Genomic DNA, 21,227 nt, shown 5'->3' on the forward strand with positions numbered 1-21,227 from the left:
GTAGTATTCGCAGTCTCGGACTTAGATGGTCTAACTACGAACATTTAATGTTGAATAGCCGGCGCTGTCATTTGTCTAATGACGATCCAAAGTACTGAAACAGTTGATTCTACTTCTATTTCGGCATCCAACAATTTATGTCGAAGGGGCTGTTCCCATATTACGTCACGCTCGAAAGGAGGAGGATGATACAGAAAAACCTGACTGTTCTTTCAAATGTGGGTCAAATTTGCGTGACGAGTGGGTGGGGTGTCGAAAATTTCGCCAAATAGCGTGACGTAATATGTGAACAGTCCCTAAGCACAACTCCTGGATTTGTGCAAAGTTCTCAAAAGTTCCAAGAACCTTTACAATATTTCGATTAAAAGCATTTATTTTAACAGCATTGTTTAACAACATTTTTAAATTTAGTGCCGAATTATGATAAACATCGTACTCACCGTACTCAAAAATTTCTACGTAAACAGAGGGGTGACACACTTCTTCATTCCATTTACAGTCCAAAACAATTTGTGCGTTGTCTCTCGTTACAGACTCCAAATTTGCAAGTGTATACCTCAGAAAAATCATAACAGATGCCGTTGCTGTCGTCTCACTGGCGCAGAGTCATCTGTTATCATTTCTCCGGTTCAACAGGTGAACTTCACCCACTTCACCTCAAAGTAATTCTCGAAAATGTTCGTAAAATTTGTAGAAAGCAATGCGATAAACTCAAACTTCCGGTGCGTTTTTAAAAGTGCAAGTGCAGACAATAAGTACAGATTGAATAGATTGATTGAAATATGTTCACTCAGCATTCGGCTTTCTACATATGAGTCGTAATCCCAATAATTCGAGAACGGATACGGAACAGCATGCAGGTTTACGCTGTTTGCACACTGCTTTGAAATTAGTACCATTTACCGGCATTGGTGGATCCTGACAGTCAATACCTATCAAATGAATATCATAAAATGTGTGAATCGAATCTTTACTCAACTGAATGTTTCTTACCTAGTAAGCCTAAGTCTGAAATCCAAGGTTGTTTTACACACACAAAAATTAATAAATTTTATTTAGTCCATTGTGGTCAATTGGCCTTACCTAGAAAATCTACATGAAAGAATAGACGAAAAGAATTAGTTAAATGAATTTCCTATTGTGTCGTTAAGTAACAGTGCACGTCAGTGAAATTTAGACATGAATTTGCTTCAAAAGTTTTTCAATTGGCTCAGCTGGAAATTTGTGATACTCGTTTATACGGGTGAAATAGTTACACGCAAGCGCATGGTAGTGGTAATTCATGCCTAAATTTCACTGACGCCCACTATGCTTATTAAAACGATAAAAATTACATTTTGACTTTTATCGCCTACCGTGTGTATTGCAACACCGTTTGTATGGATTAAAGAGTAAAAAATTGTCATAGCCAGCAATATTGTTGTAGACATTAACATTGTAACATTGTAGACAACACCTACTGCGATAAAATGTCTCAGTCTCACCGAAGTTTGCGGGAGCGTGCATACACGTACATACAATCTCCTATAAACTACAGAGCATGGTAATGTACTAAATACTGTTAACTTTCATTCATCAATGCAAGATTATTATTATAGTCAGACAGCGATGATAAAAAGCAAGGAACTGTGGTTTCTATAATATAATATAGTGAAATGTATGCATTAAAATGAAACAGCCTGATATATCAAGTCTACTTCAACTACTTTAATTGAATATATCAAGTCGATGAGAGTATCATGGTCCGTAGTTTATACGAGAGCTTGCGCGAGTACATAGAGTATATCGAGTATAAAAGCGAAAAAAAGGCTGCAAGGCGCAACCAGTAAAAAACGATCTTTTCAAAAACAAATATTTACAATAAATATCGAGCATAAACTATGGTGCATGGTCCAAATGTTAAAATAACTCGGAATCATAAAATTGCTTGCCATTTAATTATTTGGCCAAGGCTGTATACTTTGGGGAGGTCACGTAGATGCAGATACGCGGGTTAAACACCACGTTTCATACAAAACATTCACCACGCCATACAAATTCAATTTTGGTGAATTTGTTTGTACCTCCCCAAAGTATACAGCCTTGTATTAGGCTAGGAAAATTCTTTTTACTCTAGCAATACACACGTACAAGAAGTGTTCGAAAACACCCAACAGCGTGTGCGATATAAAAAAATTGCATTTAAAAGGTTTACGAACCGAGTCCACAACATTGAGGTCTGATGTACAGAAGATTAAGAGGACCAGGTGGGCAAACATCCTTCGATAGTTCTTTAATTTAGACGAAACACTTGTTAAAACTTAAATCATGTTGACCGTGGTGTAATCCAATGAATATAAAATACTTGGTACAGTCAAATGAGAAAATTTGAACGAAACAACAGCAATGCTAAAACTTCACTGAAATTTTCTAATTTTGTTGATGTACAAACAGTGAAAGTACTGGCCATATTTCCAAAAAAAAAATTGCTTTGTTCAATCATACTCCAAATTTACTTTCATTGTGTGGATAACAACAGGACTTGTAAACAATTTCAAACATAATGAAAGGTTCAATGGTGTTCTTACCCTGGCCCAATACTACACTCGCAATAACTAGGAAAACCGTTGTGATCACTTTCATATTTTCAAATTCACTTGAAAGACTAACGAATTTATTAATTAAGTCAACCTTTTATATTCAGTCAGCTAACGAAAAAAAATGCAGTTTGGACAGATAAATGTAATCTTGCGAATATGCAACTAACTTTTTGTAAATTTTTGCATTAAAAACCTGTCCAACTAGTCAGACATTATAGCCGTGGACGAGGCCGTGGATAAACGTTCTGCGAAGTTGCTTCGTAACAGACAGAGTTCTCGCTGGGATTATTCCAATTTGTCTTGATTGTCAAAATTGGTTCTCAATTTCCCTTATAATTCATTTAGCATTGGGTCAGTTTCTAATATTAAGAATAACACCTTGGCGGCGGGTTGAAAGAAGCGACGACTGTAGTGGCTCAAATTGATAATTTACTCTAGGGTGGGCCGTATTTTAGCTATTAACTCCATAATTAAATACCTACTGTAAAATATATTCTTTGTAAATACCATTCCGCGTGCAATCGTGGGTCGGGCGTTTCGAAAAAAAAAGTCAAAATTAAAATACGACCGACCCTATTTACTCTATACGCACTGCGTTATTATGCAGCTATTTTTTGTTTGCTTAGACAAAGGTATGCAACATACTTCGATTTCAAATTAGAATGCATTAGCAATTCATGTAGATACCTAATTATTTACGCGTTAAATATGTACATTTGACAATTTGTATGGCTTTGATTATTTCGGATTATTCAGTCGGGTTTTTTTTCAAGCGCGGATAGCAAATACCGCAAAAACATTCAAAGGCTATGCGACAGGGACTTTTATGGTAAATTGACAGCGACTACATAATTACAGAGATTTAATTGATAAAGTCCTAAGTACCTAAAAGTGGTTGATTCTCCAGACAAGGTCCTAAAATTGTCAATACGAGACGATGACGAGTTTGGCAGCATATATGCTATATATCGTGTGAAATGTCCGTTCAAACAATTTTTAGTTTCTGTTCGGAAACAGAAGATGCTCCGCAAATAAATTTTGATGCACTGGAGCACAGAGATCAGACTTGTTATTTTCCTAACGATTCAAAAAAAAACTTTTTTTTAGCGAATGAGAGGTATCGAATTCGCTGAAAAAGAAAGTGTTTTAGCATTAGTTAGGAAAAATGTTTTTCCTAAACAAATGAAAGTCGAAGTCGCGATATTTGAACACTAGTTAGAAAATAGCTATTTTCGATCCATATAGGTTTTTTATAGGTATACCGAAATGGTGTTGTATAGAAATAGTCCCTGAACGGTCGCTATTTGGTTGAAAGCGACAGTATCACCATATTCATTTTCATTGAAAATAATTCAATTTACTAAAATACATAATTAATTTTATCATTTCATTATATCAGTTCGAATAGTTTCAACATATGAAATGACATGTGCGAAACAAAGACTCTGATTTTAGCCATTGCGTTGTTTTATGTACGTCATGGGTGGTTTTTGTTTATAATGACATGCTCCGTTATAACGACAATTTGAGGAAAATGAAACCAAATACTTAAGTGACCAAATAAATTTTAAAAATTGCCATCTGTAGCAGTGAGACCGTAGCCAGTTTACTATTCCTTCGACGATTTTAAAGGCAATATTGTCTCTTCATTTTTCTACAAAAATATAATTTCGGCCAATACCCTCTCTAGCAACCAAACTAGGAAAATTAAGGTGGTAAAACTTTACAGTGTATTCTGTCATAGAAAATTTTACACTTTTAAAAATAAATTAAATGAAGTATGAGCATCGATTTCATTTTTTGTGTTGAAACAAAGCACCTAGCAGGGTAATAGAGGTTTTTACACGTCAAATAGAGTAGTTTTTTGATACCAATAATACCATTAGCAGCCTTAATGGTAATTTTGCAATGACATTATGAAAAAAAGGTATGGAAATACAGTGTGCCTAAAAAGTTTGGAAACATGTAATGACAATATAAACAAAAGAATTATATACATGACAACAATAGAACAATAGAAGCATGTACGATGAAATTTTTATTGTTCTTTTGTCTTCATGTCTATTGTTCTTTTATTTATTAGTTCTCCTATGTTTCCAAACTTTCAACTGACACTGTATTCGCATACTTCGATTAAACTACTACTTTATTTTTTTCTATTACCCTGCTAGGTGCTTTGATTGAAAATATTACGTCTTGATTAACCATTTTCGGTGTTCGAAATAGTTATTTATCTACCAAGGTAGGTATGAAGGTATTTTTTCGCACTAGATGTCGATTGTCGATTGTCGATCCGAGGCGAAGCCGAGGTCGACAAGACGTCGTGTGCGAAAAAATACAGGCATACCTACCGTCAGGGCCTATTTTACGGAAACATGTTTCTCAAGTTTTTGAAAGTTTCCAAAATGTTTCTTAAAGTTTCTTAAAGTTTCTTAAGGAAACTTTTCTAGAAACTTTAAGAAACTTTAAGAAACTTTGAGAAACTTTAAAAAACTTTTCAGAAACATTTTGGAAACTTTCAAAAACTTGAGAAACATGTTTCCGTAAAATAGGCCCTGCCTACCGTGGCAGATACAACGTTTTTCGCAATTTCGGGCCATAATCACCTTTCCAATGCAAAATATTACCAAAATTTCTATCAAACATTCACGCAAACATGAATTCATTTGAACGATCAAGCAACCTGTTCTATATACACATTGCAATGTGATGTAAAGAGACACGCTAAATAAAACCAAGTAGTCAATGCTTAGTATGTACGCTTCAACAATACGTTCTGTATAATTGTGTGACTCTGTAGCTGAATGGCTATGGTCGTTGCTTGGTGTTTGGAAGAATTTTGGTGTTGGATGTTCAAATCCTGGTCTGTGCAAAGTTTTTATTTATAAAATTTAGTCTTTCTTAAAGGTACTGAGCTATGTAGCGTGCGAAAAAAATGTGAAAAAGCCCAAGTGCGAAAAAATAATCAAAAACGCACTGTGAAATAAATACCTTCAAAACGACATTAAATGGATGCATGGAAAAGTATTATGGACCAGAATTGCGAAAATGAATAATTTGTGATTGTGACGTGTTCTTTTGTGTGTTGCTCCGTTATTTTGGTGTGCAAAAATGAAATAAAGTTTAAATTTTGTTTTTTTCGTGTGACGTCAATATTGCTTTAAAAAAGAGCGCGGCACGGCAACTCTATTACAAGGAAAAGTCAGTGTCACAATTGTCAAAATAGGGTGGTATTTTGACTGCGTCAAAACGAAGTTTGGTTGCTAGAGGTATTGTTTCAGCAGAAAATCCGATGAAAAAAACTTTTAAAGTGACTATTTTCACCTGCTGTAAATAGTTTCAGTGTAGATGGTATTCGCACACGATATGTCTATTTTTATGGCGTTGCAAAGTAACGTTGATTGCAGCTCAGTGAGGAATTCTTTATTAAGTACCTGGTCCTGCGACTTGGTGTGACAATTATACATTTGGTGTTTAAATAGTAGATTACATATTGACAAAGTGCTGTATTGCTTTGACTTGACCAGAATTGTTGAAAAAAATTTCTTTTATTCAACGAAGGGCGAACGAAACGTGTTACCGTTTACGATTCGTGACGAAACGTTTTACCGTTTACAATCATAATGCGGACGAACAACAGGACAAAACAATGCTGATTTCGGCGTATCACGTCATCATCAGTGCACCTATGTCTTGCGATGACTATGTGCATATTCAACAATTCTGGTCAAGTCAAAGCAATACAACACTTTGTCAATGTTGAATTACTGACCAAGCAATACAACAATTTTATTAATAGATTACATACTTTTGCGGAAAATCGTTCTTTTGAAGAGTGTGGAGTCAAAACAACGAGTCAAAACAACGATTTCCGCACAAGTATGTAAGTTATTTTAGCTCTGAAGTGCGGCGAAAGTGAATTTTCCCCTGCGAAAAATGAATTTTCGCAGCACATGTAAAAGAATTTTGCACTCGGTTGCATAAATTACCACCGTACTTTTCATAATTCATGCACTCTTTTCGACTCCCTTTGCGTGTAACATCCAATACACAAGTCGAGTTTCAAATTAAAAGTCTCGTTTTCTTGTGCTCATCGACCTCGGCCTCGGCTCAGATCAACAAAATTCACACGAAAACTCTACTTTTCATCTTTTTATTGCTACTTTTGTAAATGACTAATTAATGAACTAGTAATAGTAATCTGATGCGCACATTTTTTCCCATTTGCTTACGGGGGGTTGATACATTGGTCATACATCGTAACTCGCAAAATTTTACAAAAAAAAATGCTGAGAAATTTAAAACAGGCCTCAGATACCTAGTCTCCAAACAATATTGGTGGCTGGTAGTAGATCTTCAAAGGTCATTAGCAGTCATCACTACCGACACAGCCATGTCGTAGATTTTGACTCCTTTCACCCAACTTCCATTTTATCATTTTCCTGACATATATTAGTACATGTTTATCAAACTATGCATGTCCAGAAAGTACTTGACCTCTCCTTTCCAACGAATCACTCACATCCAGATCGCACATATTTAACGGCCGCAAAATGAGTCTTTAAAACCTTTGACGTTTGAAGATCTGCTACCAGCAACCAATGGTGACTAGAGACTATCTGAGGCCTGTTTTGAGTTCTTCTGGTAAAGACCTTTTGAACGCTATATGTATCCAACCCAGACGAAATGGGTCTGATTGCGATAGACGATTTTTTTTAAAGAAATGTAAATGGAATTAGAATATGTGAAAAGTACCTCCGCCCTACGTACTTCGAATAAGGATTATTGCGAAGTTATCGTCAGTTTTGTAATAATTCGCTTCCCTACTTGATGTATACGATCCCTAATGGCAACTGCAAAAAAAATCGGGTAATTGTGAAAATATTTCACATAATTTTGCAGCGAAAAACTTTTAACTAAGCGGGTCTCATCAAATGTTCATGTCATAGATACAATGAAGGTTGATTGAATGACTTGGAGAAAAAGTTTTCGGAAAGCTGTAAAAAGTTATGAATTTTCTGTAACATATTTCCAACGAATGAAATCTAAGAACGTAACTACCCGCATAACAAAAATTATTTAATTCCGACAGAGTTCACGTACCAACGAACACAATAACAAGCCAAACAAAGGAATCAACAATATATCCACTAATGATCTAACAAAAATCTTCAGAATAATAATTAGGTTGAACATACACCATCATTAACCAACTGTTGAAAACCGAAATTAACAAGAAGCTAGACACATTTAACACATGATATCGATCGAGTCTCAATTTCTGTGGATAATTTTTTTCCTTCGACTTTTTCGTATTATTTATTCTTCATTCGGTTCGAGTTGTTTTTTTCTTCCTTCGTTCTTACCTTCTTTTTCCTCTTCAAAATTTATCACGTCACGGCACATTAAAATCCTCTCCATTAAAATATTGTAAAATAGAAAAATCTTTCCGTTTTTTATGCACATTTTGAAACAACAACGATATATAGCAGAGAAGAACCGAACACATAACATGGAATTTCATATTGAACCATCCCGAGTGTTATGTAAGGGATAATGTATAGTATAATAGTAAATGACGACGGTTGTTGTTCCACCGCATAGTCGATGTGTGTGCGTTGTTATAATACCCACCGAGAGAGATGAAGGAGAAAAAAAAATAGAAGGAAACTTGAATCCCATTATTTATACAAGACGAATCGAAATGAGTGCATTTCGAATGATTGAATTTTTTGACATTATTATTGGTGTGGTTCATTAGTTCTTCGGGTTTCAGTTTCGGTTTTTGTGTTGTTCTTTCATTTAATGGTTTATTATTTGAGGGTAAAATGGCAATAAAAACACCCGAGAACGGAAAGAATACACGAAATTGGTTTTTCGCTTTGATTTTCTGTTTGTTTTTTGGATATGGATTTAATAAAGCTGTGCTGCCATTCCACGAAGGGATATGTTTTTGTTGGCCGAGATAGCCATTAAAACTTAATTTACGGAATTATTCTCCCGTTTGACACCAATTCACTTGAAGGCTTTTCGACAGTTAATGAATCGATTTACCATATGACGCAAGCATATTACGTATGGAAACAGATTTTAGTCGACTGATTGACTCATACACAGTCTGGACAATATTAACAATTTATTACTGAAAGGAGTACATGGACTGATGTTCTATTAAAGAACCTCAATTTAATTGACTCAACATTAACACAACATTGTCGACTTTGCTTCGTACATGTCGCACAAATCTAAATCACGTTGACACAACTCGTTGAATGGTTCAATTTTAAGACTGTTCCCCTTACAATTACGTCCAGTGTACACCCGCATGCAATAAATGTAAACGTCAATCGAGCCAACCAAATTTTCCATTCCGTAATCTTTAAACTGGAAGCACTCGCCAGCATGCGGAAGAAAATGGGCGGACTTGCCGCGAAAACCGCTCATCATGTAAATACCGACGGTCTTGTTTGGAATGGTAAAACATCTCGGTTCGGATGGAAATGTGTAGACCGTTATGTGGATCCAACCAGCCAGTATAACTACAATTTCTAGCACTGTGCTGAATTTGAAACTCATTTCGGTAATTTTATTTGCAATTGAAAAAAGGGAAATTAGTCATGCGTTGATTACAACACTGAAACAGTCCGTTGTCGAGAATGTCGTTTTTATAAATTGAAAAAGAATTTCCAGAGAAATGCATTGTGGTGGAGAATGTAAAAATATTTTATTGAAATGAAACTCGTAGGTCGCATTCTTAACGTGCTTTGCGAAATTCATTGTCTATACTGTACCTTTAGGAGTTAGAGTGTTAAGTGTGTCGGTTGAGCGAACAGTTAGTTCATGGTGTCCATGTCCATGGGAGATGTAGAGGTTGTCTTGAGTGATTTGATTAGCTTTAAAAATACAGATTAACCTTTTAGAATCGGTTAGCGTAACGCAACATGTTCATTGAATCTATTACTTCTTCTGTTCAATGTAGCGTTTGATAAAAAAAAACAATTTTTGTTGCTATGGAATGGTGTAAGAGCCACCGTTGTGCGATGCTTGCTTGAAATTCCATCAATACAACCAGTATCACAACACGGAAAAACTTCTGGTTTTCTTCGGGCACGGACATCTACTACTTCATTCGTTTTAACATACAGTGAACGATATCTCAAATGTCTCACTGTCAATATTTTCTGAGAATTTTATTGTGTCATCGCAAATTCACAATGACATTCTCTGAAAAAAAATGACAGTGAGACATTTGAGATGTCGTTCACTGTACATTTTCCTATAAAAAAAGAACATGAACTGAAGGCCTGATTAAGTCGTTTTATCGATAACAGATGATTAGTCGCCTCTAACTGACAAATTACATCCTGTTTTCGAAAAGAGTAGAGCTGATGTTAGCTTTTTAGAAGTCCGAATTTTTAACATTTTTAACATGGTCGGAATGGCGCATTAAGCATTTGCCTATGTGTGCAACATCTTGGTCGGAAGGCGGAAAAATTACGTGAGAAAGGCGGCAATATAGGAATTTCAATGAATAATATGAAAAAGAGCAATAGGGCTTATCGCATATCGTCAGCCCGGACCTGGCTTTTAACAAATAGTCGATTTTGCTTGGTGCTTGTTACATAAAGCCAAATTACGTTGGTATATTTATCGTTCGCAGGCATAATTTCAATACTGTTGCTCGTACAATCTCGTCCAGCGTGCACATTCATGCAATACAGGTAGACATCAATCGAACCAACCAAATTTTCTATTCCGGAGAGGGATTCTTTTGAAAAACAGCCTAACGAAATCGGACGCATTTTCCAGTCGACTTTTTTATTATGTGCCTAGAAAGGTATTCGACCCTAGAAGCCAAAACCACTTTCACAAAAATTCTTCGAAGTTTGTGTGGCTGGTGAAAGGTGATCAAAAACCGAAAAATTTCACTTTTCTTACAAAAATTTCTCCAGTTCGGCTCGTGTGTACACGTACTATTGAGCCGAATAGGGACTTATTGGGTTTAAAATTCATTGACACTGAAATATGTGCAGTTGACGTTTTCAACCGACGGCTTACACTGTTCTTACTGAAATTTCTCGAGGTACACAAAACGTACATGGTCGTGTAGGGTGTCATTGACAGGTAATTTAATGTGCTTTTGAACCAAATAGGGTCTCATGTGGTTTGGATGCATCTATGATGAAATAGAAGTTCAAATGTTTAGGTGTACATATTTCATCGTAGATGCATTCAAACCACATAAGACCCTATTTGGCCCAAAAGCACATTAAATTACCTGTCAAATGACACCCTACACGACCATGTACGTTTTGTGTACCTCGAGAAATTTCAGTAAGAACAGTGTAAGTCTTCGGTTAAAAACTTCAACTGCACATATTTCAGTGTCGATGAATTTTAAACACAATATGTCCCTATTCGGCTCAATAGTACGTGTGATTACCTTTCTAATGACACCACACACGACCCTGTACGGCTCGTGTAACTGGAGAAATTTTTGGTAAGAAAAATGAAAGTTTTCGGTTTTTGATCACCTTTCACCAGCCAGACAAACTTCGAAGAATTTTTTTGAAAGTGGTTTTGGCTTCTAGGGTCGAATACCTTTCTAGGCACATATAAAAAAGTCAACTGGAAAATGCGTCCGATATCGGTAGGCTGTTTTTCAAAAGAATCCCTCGGAATCTTCGAAATTTCAACACTCCGCCTTCATGTTGGTAAAAAGATACCTGTTTACCCTGAAGCCCGGGCAACATATGATAGGTAACTTAATAGCAAAAATAGTCTGGAATTGTAAAACATCTCGTTTCTGATGGCATTGTGTGGACCATGGGTATTTCTTGCACTCTGCTGACTTTGAAACTCATTTCGTTAATTTTATTTGAAATTGAAAATAGGAAATTGGTCATGCGTTGATTAAAACACTAAAACCGTTCGTCGTTGTAGAAATGTCTCGTTTCTATGAATTGAAAAAGAATTTGCAGAAAAATATACATTGTCGGTGGTGAATGTGAAAATTGTCGTTGGAAATAAAACTTGAAATTGTAGGTCGCATTCTTAACGTGTTATACATACTGTACACCGAATGCATTGTTTATTTTGCTCTGTACACCTTTTTGAATTCCAGTTGTTTTTGTCGGCGGGGGTTTTTCCGTTGTTACACCGTAGTTCTTACAATTTAAGTTAATTAAAAACGGTAGCACCGCGAGCGCAATTAATTTGCTATTCAGTTTTCTGAAAAACTAATTTTCTTCTTTAATTTTGCTTATTGTTTCACGTGCGGTCAGCGATCGGTAAACAATGGGACATATATTCCAAACTACCATCCTCACAACAAAATGTACAGTTTGAATACAGACAGTACAGTTACCGATTTCCTACGGTTCGCTGTGGATGGAAAAGTTTTCCAACTTTAGAATACCGGGTACGTGTTAACCGTACAATATTTTAGATATTACTCCGTCGAGACTGGTATACAAAGGAATATTATTTAGCGAAGAGAAAAAATAGTGTCTGAATTACCCAACAGAGAATCAAATCTCTTAAACTTGAAAAATGTTCTGCATTTACCAACAACGGCGGCGACTGGCTGTAGAATATGCCATTGTTGCGTTAAACAGAAGTTTTTAATATTGAGATGAGGTTAACTAGAGGTGTATGAGTTAGGAGGGGGAAACTATGCGAGCAAATACTGGGACAAGTGCAATTTGCTATTAGTACCAATAGATGCCAATAGACTCCAATGACGTCAATAGACTCCAATGACGTCAATAGACTCCAATGACGTCAATAGACTCCAATGACGTCAATAGACTCCAATGACGTCAATAGACTCCAATGACGTCAATAGACTCCAATGACGTCAATAGACTCCAATGACGTCAATAGACTCCAATGACGTCAATAGACTCCAATGACGTCAATAGACTCCAATGACGTCAATAGACTCCAATGACGTCAATAGACTCCAATGACGTCAATAGACTCCAATGACGTCAATAGACTCCAATGACGTCAATAGACTCCAATGACGTCAATAGACTCCAATGACGTCAATAGACTCCAATGACGTCAATAGACTCCAATGACGTCAATAGACTCCAATGACGTCAATAGACTCCAATGACGTCAATAGACTCCAATGACGTCAATAGACTCCAATGACGTCAATAGACTCCAATGACGTCAATAGACTCCAATGACGTCAATAGACTCCAATGACGTCAATAGACTCCAATGACGTCAATAGACTCCAATGACGTCAATAGACTCCAATGACGTCAATAGACTCCAATGACGTCAATAGACTCCAATGACGTCAATAGACTCCAATGACGTCAATAGACTCCAATGACGTCAATAGACTCCAATGACGTCAATAGACACCAATAACACCAAAAGGCACAAATAGACGCCAATCGACACCAATCGTTACCATTAGAAGGAAATTGCACTGCAATACATACTTAGTCTTGATTTCCACTTACGAAAAAAGCACTCCGTTTTCTCTCCGTTTACACTTTAAGCAACAGAAAGGAGGCGAAGTTTAGCTAAACGAAGGCAAAATGGAGTTGTTATTTGTAAGTTGAAATCAAGCCTAATACTCACCAATATAGACTGACACCAATAGCCGTCAATAATTACCAATAGATCATCTTCAAGGCCGTTTGAAATGCCATCCACGTCAAGAAATGCCATACACGTCAAGAAATGCCATCCACATTTAAAAAAATCTCATACCAATGAAAGAATGAACGAAAAATTTAACGAAACTTAAGTGAGGTTACGTCTAAAAGTACTGTAACTTGTAGATCTATAGACGCCAATTGTTGCCACTGAAAGTAGGTGGGACAAGATTTGCTCGCGTTAGGAGGCATACGAGTTATTAGTCCTTACTTCCTTTCTTCGTTTAATTAATTAAGTTCATAAAATCATCCATCATCATAACTAGACAAATGAAATCTGCCCAGCAATCGGACATTTTTACGTTAATAAAAAAAAGAGCGGGGATGTCTCTAGGAAAGAGGAAAAAACTTTTTACATTAAAATAATTAAGTTCTCTTTAGCAGTTTTTAATAATACGAAAATGACATGAACAAATTCATTGCCCACAAATTTCGTACGGAAAGTTTCATTTTAATACGTTTAGACGAGAGCACGCCTAGACATGGCACACACAAAAAAAAACACACACATCCCGTTCGAGAACGTCGTACATAACACACCAATGTGATTTCTAAACCGCCCTCGCTACCGCCCCACATCTCTGTGCTAAATAATATATTTCCACATAAATCATTCTACGGTAAATGTACCAAGTGGGAATCACTTTTGCAGAGAGCTTCATAGGCTTGCTATTATATTTTAACTACTTCATTTACATTTACTTAATCACATACAGATGTTTAAACCATGGCATAAGCAAAGGTTATGGAAAAATTATGGAAAATACTTTAAATGCCATTGTCAACTGAGTGAAGGAGTGCAACCAGTATCAGTCACGCTGTGTTGTTCATTTCATTTCATTGAACTTTTGCATAAAATTGTTTTTATAGAAAGAATTCCTTTTTCCTACTGAATCAGTGATGGAGCGCATCCTGCTTCAATAAGAAAGAGTAGCTCCATTGTCCAATACAATGACTACCATTCAGTCCCAGACGTTTCCTCACCTCTCATGACGCCTGGGTGTCAGTTAGCGCTACTATATGTCAGGTTAATTCATTTTACTCGTTTTCAACATAAATTCTCATGCGTACATTTCAATATGCATACATACCGTCAGACATGTATCCAGCATTTTCGTACAGCAAACTTTGAGAAAACATTTTTTTAAGTTTTCCACTTTTCATTTGAGTTTTGAAATTATCCAAAATTAATTTAAATCTCACGAGAATCCGTACACATAACGAGGTTTCACGTTTTCAGGTTTTGTATGTGGATGTTGTTTTGTGGGGTTATTAAGTATTTATGTGTAATAACAATGTTATTGTACAAGTTTCGTCATCACACAACTTTCTGCACAAACTTAACATTCACCTTTGCCTACTATTTTCATTTTCGTTAAAAAGAATTGAAGAAAATAACATGGAACAATGTGGCATTTTGTTATATCTGCCCCATGCAAAAGTTGGCCATTACATAGCAATTTGTCGCTTGCGAAAATACACCATTACATGTGGAGTATTTTTAGTTCATTTTTTTCATTTTCCTATGTGCAAATCATCTTTCAGTGTAGTAAACCAGACTACATTGGATGCTGCTACGTACTTCTTTTCTTCGGGAACAAATCTGTGACACTTGCAAACTCACTAGTGGGATTTTGAGTAACTTGTTTAGGCAAGTGTAGCTGTAAACTTCGCACTCGGATCGGATTCCCAAACTCTACACTTGCCGAAAAGACAGTTACCGAAGCGAGAAAACATTTGTGGGTTTGCTTCTATCACAAAATTGTTACCTCATGTAATGAATTACTATCGCAATATGCAATTGTAACTTGCTATTACATCTTAAAAATTCCACAAAAATTAGGTTATAACTGTCACGTGACATTAACAGTGAAATATTTATATATTTTACTTGAACAGACGCCAGAGTCTACAATCATTCGCTCTTAAAATTGTCTTCCGTATATTTCCAAAAGAGAACATACAAAATAACCTGGGTGTAAAAAGTGAAGACATTGTTTTATGAAAAATACGTATGCCACGTATTCCACCAGCTACGCCACAAATGCATAAAACATATTCAGTCCCTGCACATGAGTTTTATCGATTGATTTAGAGCTTACGTGCATTAATATCAAAGTAGAAGAGTTGTTCAATTTTAGAAAGATTACCACGCTAGTATTCATGGTATAGAAATCACGTCAAGTACTTCAAATGATACAAACATTACAGCCACTGAACAACTTGAAAAGTTCGTGAACTTGGGAAATTTCCGTAAGAAATCAAATCATTAAGGGTGCAAATTCAATTTTTTTTGGATTGATCTGCTCAAGAAAACTCTGTTCTTAGGTTGAAAATGCCTCTTGTTACCTACGGTGGAACGTATTTCCGCTTTGACTTGGTTTTTCTAAACGCCTGACCTTTCTGTTACACACAGAATAGCCTAAAATATCTTTTACAATAAAAATTAGGCCCCACCTTTTTGGCAACATTACTAAAGCGAATATCTCCGATATCTCAGAAACTACCCGATTCCTATAAACTCTGCAGAAATACGCACAAATAGCTGCTTTTAACATATCAAATGAAAGGTATTGACGAATAGAACAAAGTTGCTGAACATTGTTTTTGTGTGCAACGTGGGATTGTTGGGAGGGTGCAAAGTCAGGATAAGTGAATACCGTCAGGTTTCCTGATATGGGACTAGTTGTGGAGTTTCCTGATATGGGACTAGTTGGGGTTTCCACTTTACATTACAATCACTCTTTTTAACAAATAAAAATCTAGATTCTTTAATTTCGAAATTAAGTTTCGAGTTGTGTGTGTGTGTATCTAATAAAAAAATCGAAATTTAAAAATCTATTCTTTCATTGAAACACAGAAACAGTTTCAGATACCCTGACCTCAGCTTAATTTCAACTAATTCTTAAATTCGCAAGTTCATATTAGGACAGAATGTATGTAATAAATGAATCATTGCATGGTGCAAGTACCAAGACGGCTCCGCTCATTCCAAGTTGTTTCCTTCTATCTAAATGAAAGTCCTGCGATAAAACATTTCTTATGTGCAATTGACTTTTAATTTGCAAGTTATAGGTTGACTAAGTAAAAAACTCAATCCATCTAGTGTAGATGCTAAGAAAACATTGTGTTTGAGTTGTGTGTTGTGTATGCATGTGATAATAAGTTCATATCACTTGTTCAAATAAGCTTTCCGTTGAATAATCTATTTTTGATGGTTGTTGGCGACCTTCAAGGAAGACATAGTGCGAGACATTCGAAGAAATTTAATGAGTAAATAGCACGTGTAGGTAGGCTAGGCAGTGCAGTGGCTTATAAAAATTGTATACCTAGATGCAAGTACACACTCAATTTCACCTGAAAGGAGTCTAAACAAGGTAACAAGGTGAATTCATAAAACATGTCATGCTCTGAGAGGGGAAGGGGATTCTGGATTAGTGTGACAGTCCATGCAATTTTTTGTTTAGTTTTCATACATTTTTTTTGAGACACGCGGAAGAGAAGGGTCTGAAAAACGTCGTGTTGTCATAATATAAACAGATCAGATCAGCTGCAGCACAACAATTTAAGTCAAGAAGCGAGATATGATATGAAGATGGAAATATTAACACCTGCTTTCAGAAGCGGATTCTACGTCTCAGTCTACAGAATCTTTAATAAACGTTATTATGTCAACAGGTACATCCAAAACACACTGTGTTAACTTAGTATATTAACTAGTATTTATGAAATTCGATAAAAATAGTTCATTTTCAAACAGAAACTTTCGACTCGTTATAAAAGCCGTCGAAAATCGTGTGGCAAATTCAGTTACTTCAGCTTTTCTAATTCGAACAAGTGAATATTAAAACAGTGGAAAAAATGTTGCTTAAAGCAATCTTAATAGCTGCTTGCCTGATCCAAACATTGTCTCTTGCTGCAGCAATGGATGATGATGGGTTTGATATTGCAGCAACTCCAGGTAGATAGTGTTCGTAAAGACTGTGCTTGTTACTCAAAATACTTACATTTATTCAACGGTATAATATGTTACGGTTGCCCATTTTGAACTGATCTGGTATTTTGGACCATTCAAGTATTTTACAATATTGACAATATTGTGTGTAGATTTTGTTGTATAAATCACACTATGTCTTTTCAGCTCAAATGGCCACGATGCCAAGAAGTGATATTATCAATGGAAAACGCTTCGTTTTTGTCAGTTTTCTTACGGTACATTTTAGTCGAGATTGTGGTTGTTCGATTATCCGTTTGAATTTTCGTACGAATTTTCCAGGCTAACTGGTACAGGGCGGCACATATTTGCAAGTACAATAACATGGAGCTTGCTGCTGTAAACAATGTTGAGGAGCAAAATGCAATCGCCAAACTTGCCGGAACCGTTGGTGGTTATAGCAGTGAATTCTATGTGGGAGGCAACGACCTGGGACTTCAGAAAAACTGGTATTGGTTGGCCACAGGAAAACCAATAAGTTACACGAACTGGAGCGCGGGTGAACCAAACAATTTCCGTGGTGAAAACGAACGGTGCGTGGTCATTCTAAAGTGGAACAAATACTTATGGAATGACACTATATGTGACTCTCGTCAATTGTATTTTGTCTGCGAAGAGCGCGCAATCACAGCTTCTGGCTAAGTGAAAATTGTCGGGATCGTGAATGAAAAATGAATTTACTGAGAAGATTCAACGTTTTTCGTTTAAATTAGTATGTACTGATTGGCAACGGCTGGTTCATTAACAAATTTTCCGTGAAACTAAATGTCTCCCATTGGTCATACAAAAAAAACGCAAGATTCATCTGCAGTCCTACTCATGACTACGTTTGAACAGTTCAGTGGATACTTTCTACGTTGAAAGTAAACCAAAGATAATTTGGATGAACAAAACTTCTTGATCAGCTCAGATGTCAGATATCGAAAGTAAACTCTTTGATTAGAACCTTGAATTTTCCTGTTCAATACTCTTCCATTATTTTCCCTTCAAAATTGAGCTATTAAGCCTGTTGCGCTGATTAGGGGTGATCTATTAAGTATGCCACTCTCAGGCGCTTACATGGAAACACGTTGTAATCAAATAAATCCGTTAGCAGTCTACGATAATGTCGCACTGACAAAAAAGAGTTGACAATCTTACCTGTTGCAGGTAACTTTGTCTCCAGGTAACCTGCAATAGCTGCCACAGCTGCAGGTTCCCATATGAAAAATACAGCTGAATCAGATAATAGTTATTTGTGTATCTGTTTTGGACGATTGTTTTTAGGCAATTTTGCTTGTTGTAGCCCGAACGAAGTGAGGGCTACATGCGAAAGTGCCTAAAATCAATCGTCCAAAACAGATACTCAAAAAATTTTTCATGTAAGGGATCGAAAACCTGAGAAAAATATCGAAACTCCCTCATTTTCGGCCCCGACACATGAAAAATACATTACCTGGAGACAAAGTTACCTGCAACAGGTAAGATTTTCAACACTTTTTTGCCAGTGCGAAATCTTACCGTCGCGTCGGTGAGTTAAAGACTGAAAAATCGACTTTGTCAAAAATTTTACATTAGAAATATTTTCGGTTGTGGTTTTTACACCTGAGACTGACAAAAATCACCAGCAAAGTCTCATGTACACGACAGGTCGAAAAAAATGTTTTAAGCTTGCCGTGGGAAGAATTTCTCGGGTTTGATAAAATCAAAAATATTTAATTTCTAGATGTTTAACCGCTTCGTCTACGATTGCACTCAAATACTTTTTTACTATTTTTTAAACCTTTAAAGCAGATTTGAATAAGCTATCTCTCCTACAGATCGCAAGACTCGATTTTCGAATAGTGAATGCTTTAAACACAATATTTGGTAAATTTCTTTGGCAATATTCGAAAGATTGGAGTTTCCAACTGGGTTACTCATCTCATACTTAGAATACCTTAATGGACGAGTGTACGTAATTTTACATCATTCACTGAACCGGTAAAGTTCTGCGAAGTTTCTGCGAAATTTAAATCATTTACTCGGATACCCACTGCATTGTTTGGTAATGAGGAACTAAAAAATTCATTTCCCCGAAGAAAAAAAAAAGTTGGTAATTACTTTCAGAACGAAGAAATATTTAATCTAATTCCAACAACTTTGCCGGTACTATGCCACGGACGATAATATGCCTCTTAAAAGCATTATAAAAATTTATTGCCGAAAAAAAAAACATTTTTGTTATTTCGCTAATAATTTCTGATAAAATATTCAGTGTAGCTATCGGCAGTATAATGAGGAAAATTTGCTATTAAAACTTTCCATATATCGCATTGTTGCTGCATTGAAACGTTGCATATGTGCCGGTTATTATTTTTTCCGTCTTTTTTTTCGGTAAATAGAGGAAAATGTTTATGCAACCAACAATTTTAAGAATTTATTTCACTGGAAGAACAACAAACGTATAGGAGATGATAATTTGCCTCGTTCGCAGCTTGCAAAATTTCGTTTTATAATACGGAGGGAAAAAAAAAGTTCGACTAAAGCAAATAGTTATCGAGAAGGAAAAGTTTTTACTTCATTTTTCTCGCTTAGTTGCTACACGGCACCCAATGCATGCAAGCTTTATTTATGCATAATTAGCGGTTTCATTGACTTTGTGTTCGCATTCGTTCAAGGTGAATGAATTTGTTTGTTTTAGACACATCATCTATATTCAACATTTGTCTTATCACAAACATATTGTCGAATCTGTTACTTCTTTTGATGTACGTGGTTCGAAAAATTGAAGGAAAATCTATTACTTCATCGGATTGAAAAATACACTTTTACTATAAAAGCACACATTATCGAGAGGTCATACCTCATTTTTACTGTAGTATTCGATAACAAATGATATACCCGAGGATCTCCAATAAGTTCATCGTTGTGGAAAATCTGTTATTATTATTGAAATTTCTTTCATTCATAAATTGCGGTTGATACGGGCAATTTACTCTCTGGCAAAATAATTTTGTGTGTGGCGTGTATATTGCAGTTATTTTCAAATGCATGCAATTGGGTTTATTACTCAGCAGCAAAAAGTGCATTTAAAAAGTTAAATGGTCAGAAAGAAGCCCTACCACTAGATGGATATAAGGCAGGCGTGTGGTTAAATTGGGATCATTTAAAGGTTTTAAAATTTTTTTTATCAAGTTTCACATACAACTGTATACCAAGTTAGATATGTTTCCATTTTAATATTCACCAAATTCTCAGAGCACACATTCAACTTTTGTAATTTAGAAAAGCAGTCGGATATATACTTTTCGTGTGATACCGAGACTATAAAACTTGATTGTACTTACGTTCTCTAATTATATTTTTACGACATTATCTTACCTGGGTGGAAATAGTTAGGGTAAAATTATACCTTTTTGTTCTTTTTGCTGTTGGCTGACCCAAATAAATGCGGATAAAGTTACCTCATTAATGGACACCTAATTCAACAGTCTGATGTAGTCAAATGGCAGTAAACTACTTCCTAAAACAACATCACTTCACTGCCAGAATTACTGCTGGAAACAGGTCGGATTTGGCCTGAAGCGAGCGGTCGGATTTGGCCTGAACCGAGCCAGGAAATAGGAATATCTGGATTAGTTCAGGTCAGGTTCAGGATCAGTCTATATAATACGTTCAGCACAGATTCGGTTCAGGTTAACCAACTTTCAGGTTGTCCCGAACCCGGTACGAACCTCCGAAACCTGAATCGATAAATTTCGGGTAAAGGTTCTCTAAACTCGTCTACTTTTAGTCATCTAGAATAAGCCGCCAAATTTCATAAAATTATAATTGGAAAGGGTGTCTAATAACGTCAAGCCTCTCCAAAAAGTCCAATCATCTGTTATCAAAAGCAACAATAAAAGTAAGTGATCTTGCATGAGCCACTCAACAAAACGAGATAACCGATTCAAAGGTTATGTCACGGTACGCTTGCCGTTTCTAAAATGTTCGCATTTTAAATTTGAATAT

General features: G+C 36.0%; 2 protein-coding genes across 2 annotated transcripts; one reads left to right on the forward strand and one right to left on the reverse strand.

Annotated features, from left to right (window-relative positions):
* Window positions 1–361: 361 nt before the first annotated feature.
* Window positions 362–2,631, reverse strand: LOC119066608 (cerato-ulmin-like). Its single transcript, XM_037169170.1, has 5 exons — window positions 2,568–2,631; window positions 2,199–2,270; window positions 1,084–1,092; window positions 994–1,008; window positions 362–932 (listed from the first exon to the last, which is right to left on the reverse strand). The coding sequence occupies exons 1-5, from the start codon at window positions 2,620–2,622 to the stop codon at window positions 787–789; spliced, it is 297 nt and encodes a 98-aa protein (XP_037025065.1). The 5' UTR covers window positions 2,623–2,631; the 3' UTR covers window positions 362–786.
* Window positions 2,632–17,083: 14,452 nt separating this feature from the next.
* LOC119066603 (perlucin-like) lies at window positions 17,084–17,949 on the forward strand. Its single transcript, XM_037169166.1, has 3 exons — window positions 17,084–17,222; window positions 17,403–17,473; window positions 17,538–17,949. The coding sequence occupies exons 1-3, from the start codon at window positions 17,123–17,125 to the stop codon at window positions 17,895–17,897; spliced, it is 531 nt and encodes a 176-aa protein (XP_037025061.1). The 5' UTR covers window positions 17,084–17,122; the 3' UTR covers window positions 17,898–17,949.
* The last annotated feature ends 3,278 nt before the right edge of the window (window positions 17,950–21,227 follow it).

This window comes from Bradysia coprophila, chromosome IV, assembly GCF_014529535.1.
Source record: "Bradysia coprophila strain Holo2 chromosome IV, BU_Bcop_v1, whole genome shotgun sequence".
NCBI lineage: Eukaryota > Metazoa > Arthropoda > Insecta > Diptera > Sciaridae > Bradysia > Bradysia coprophila.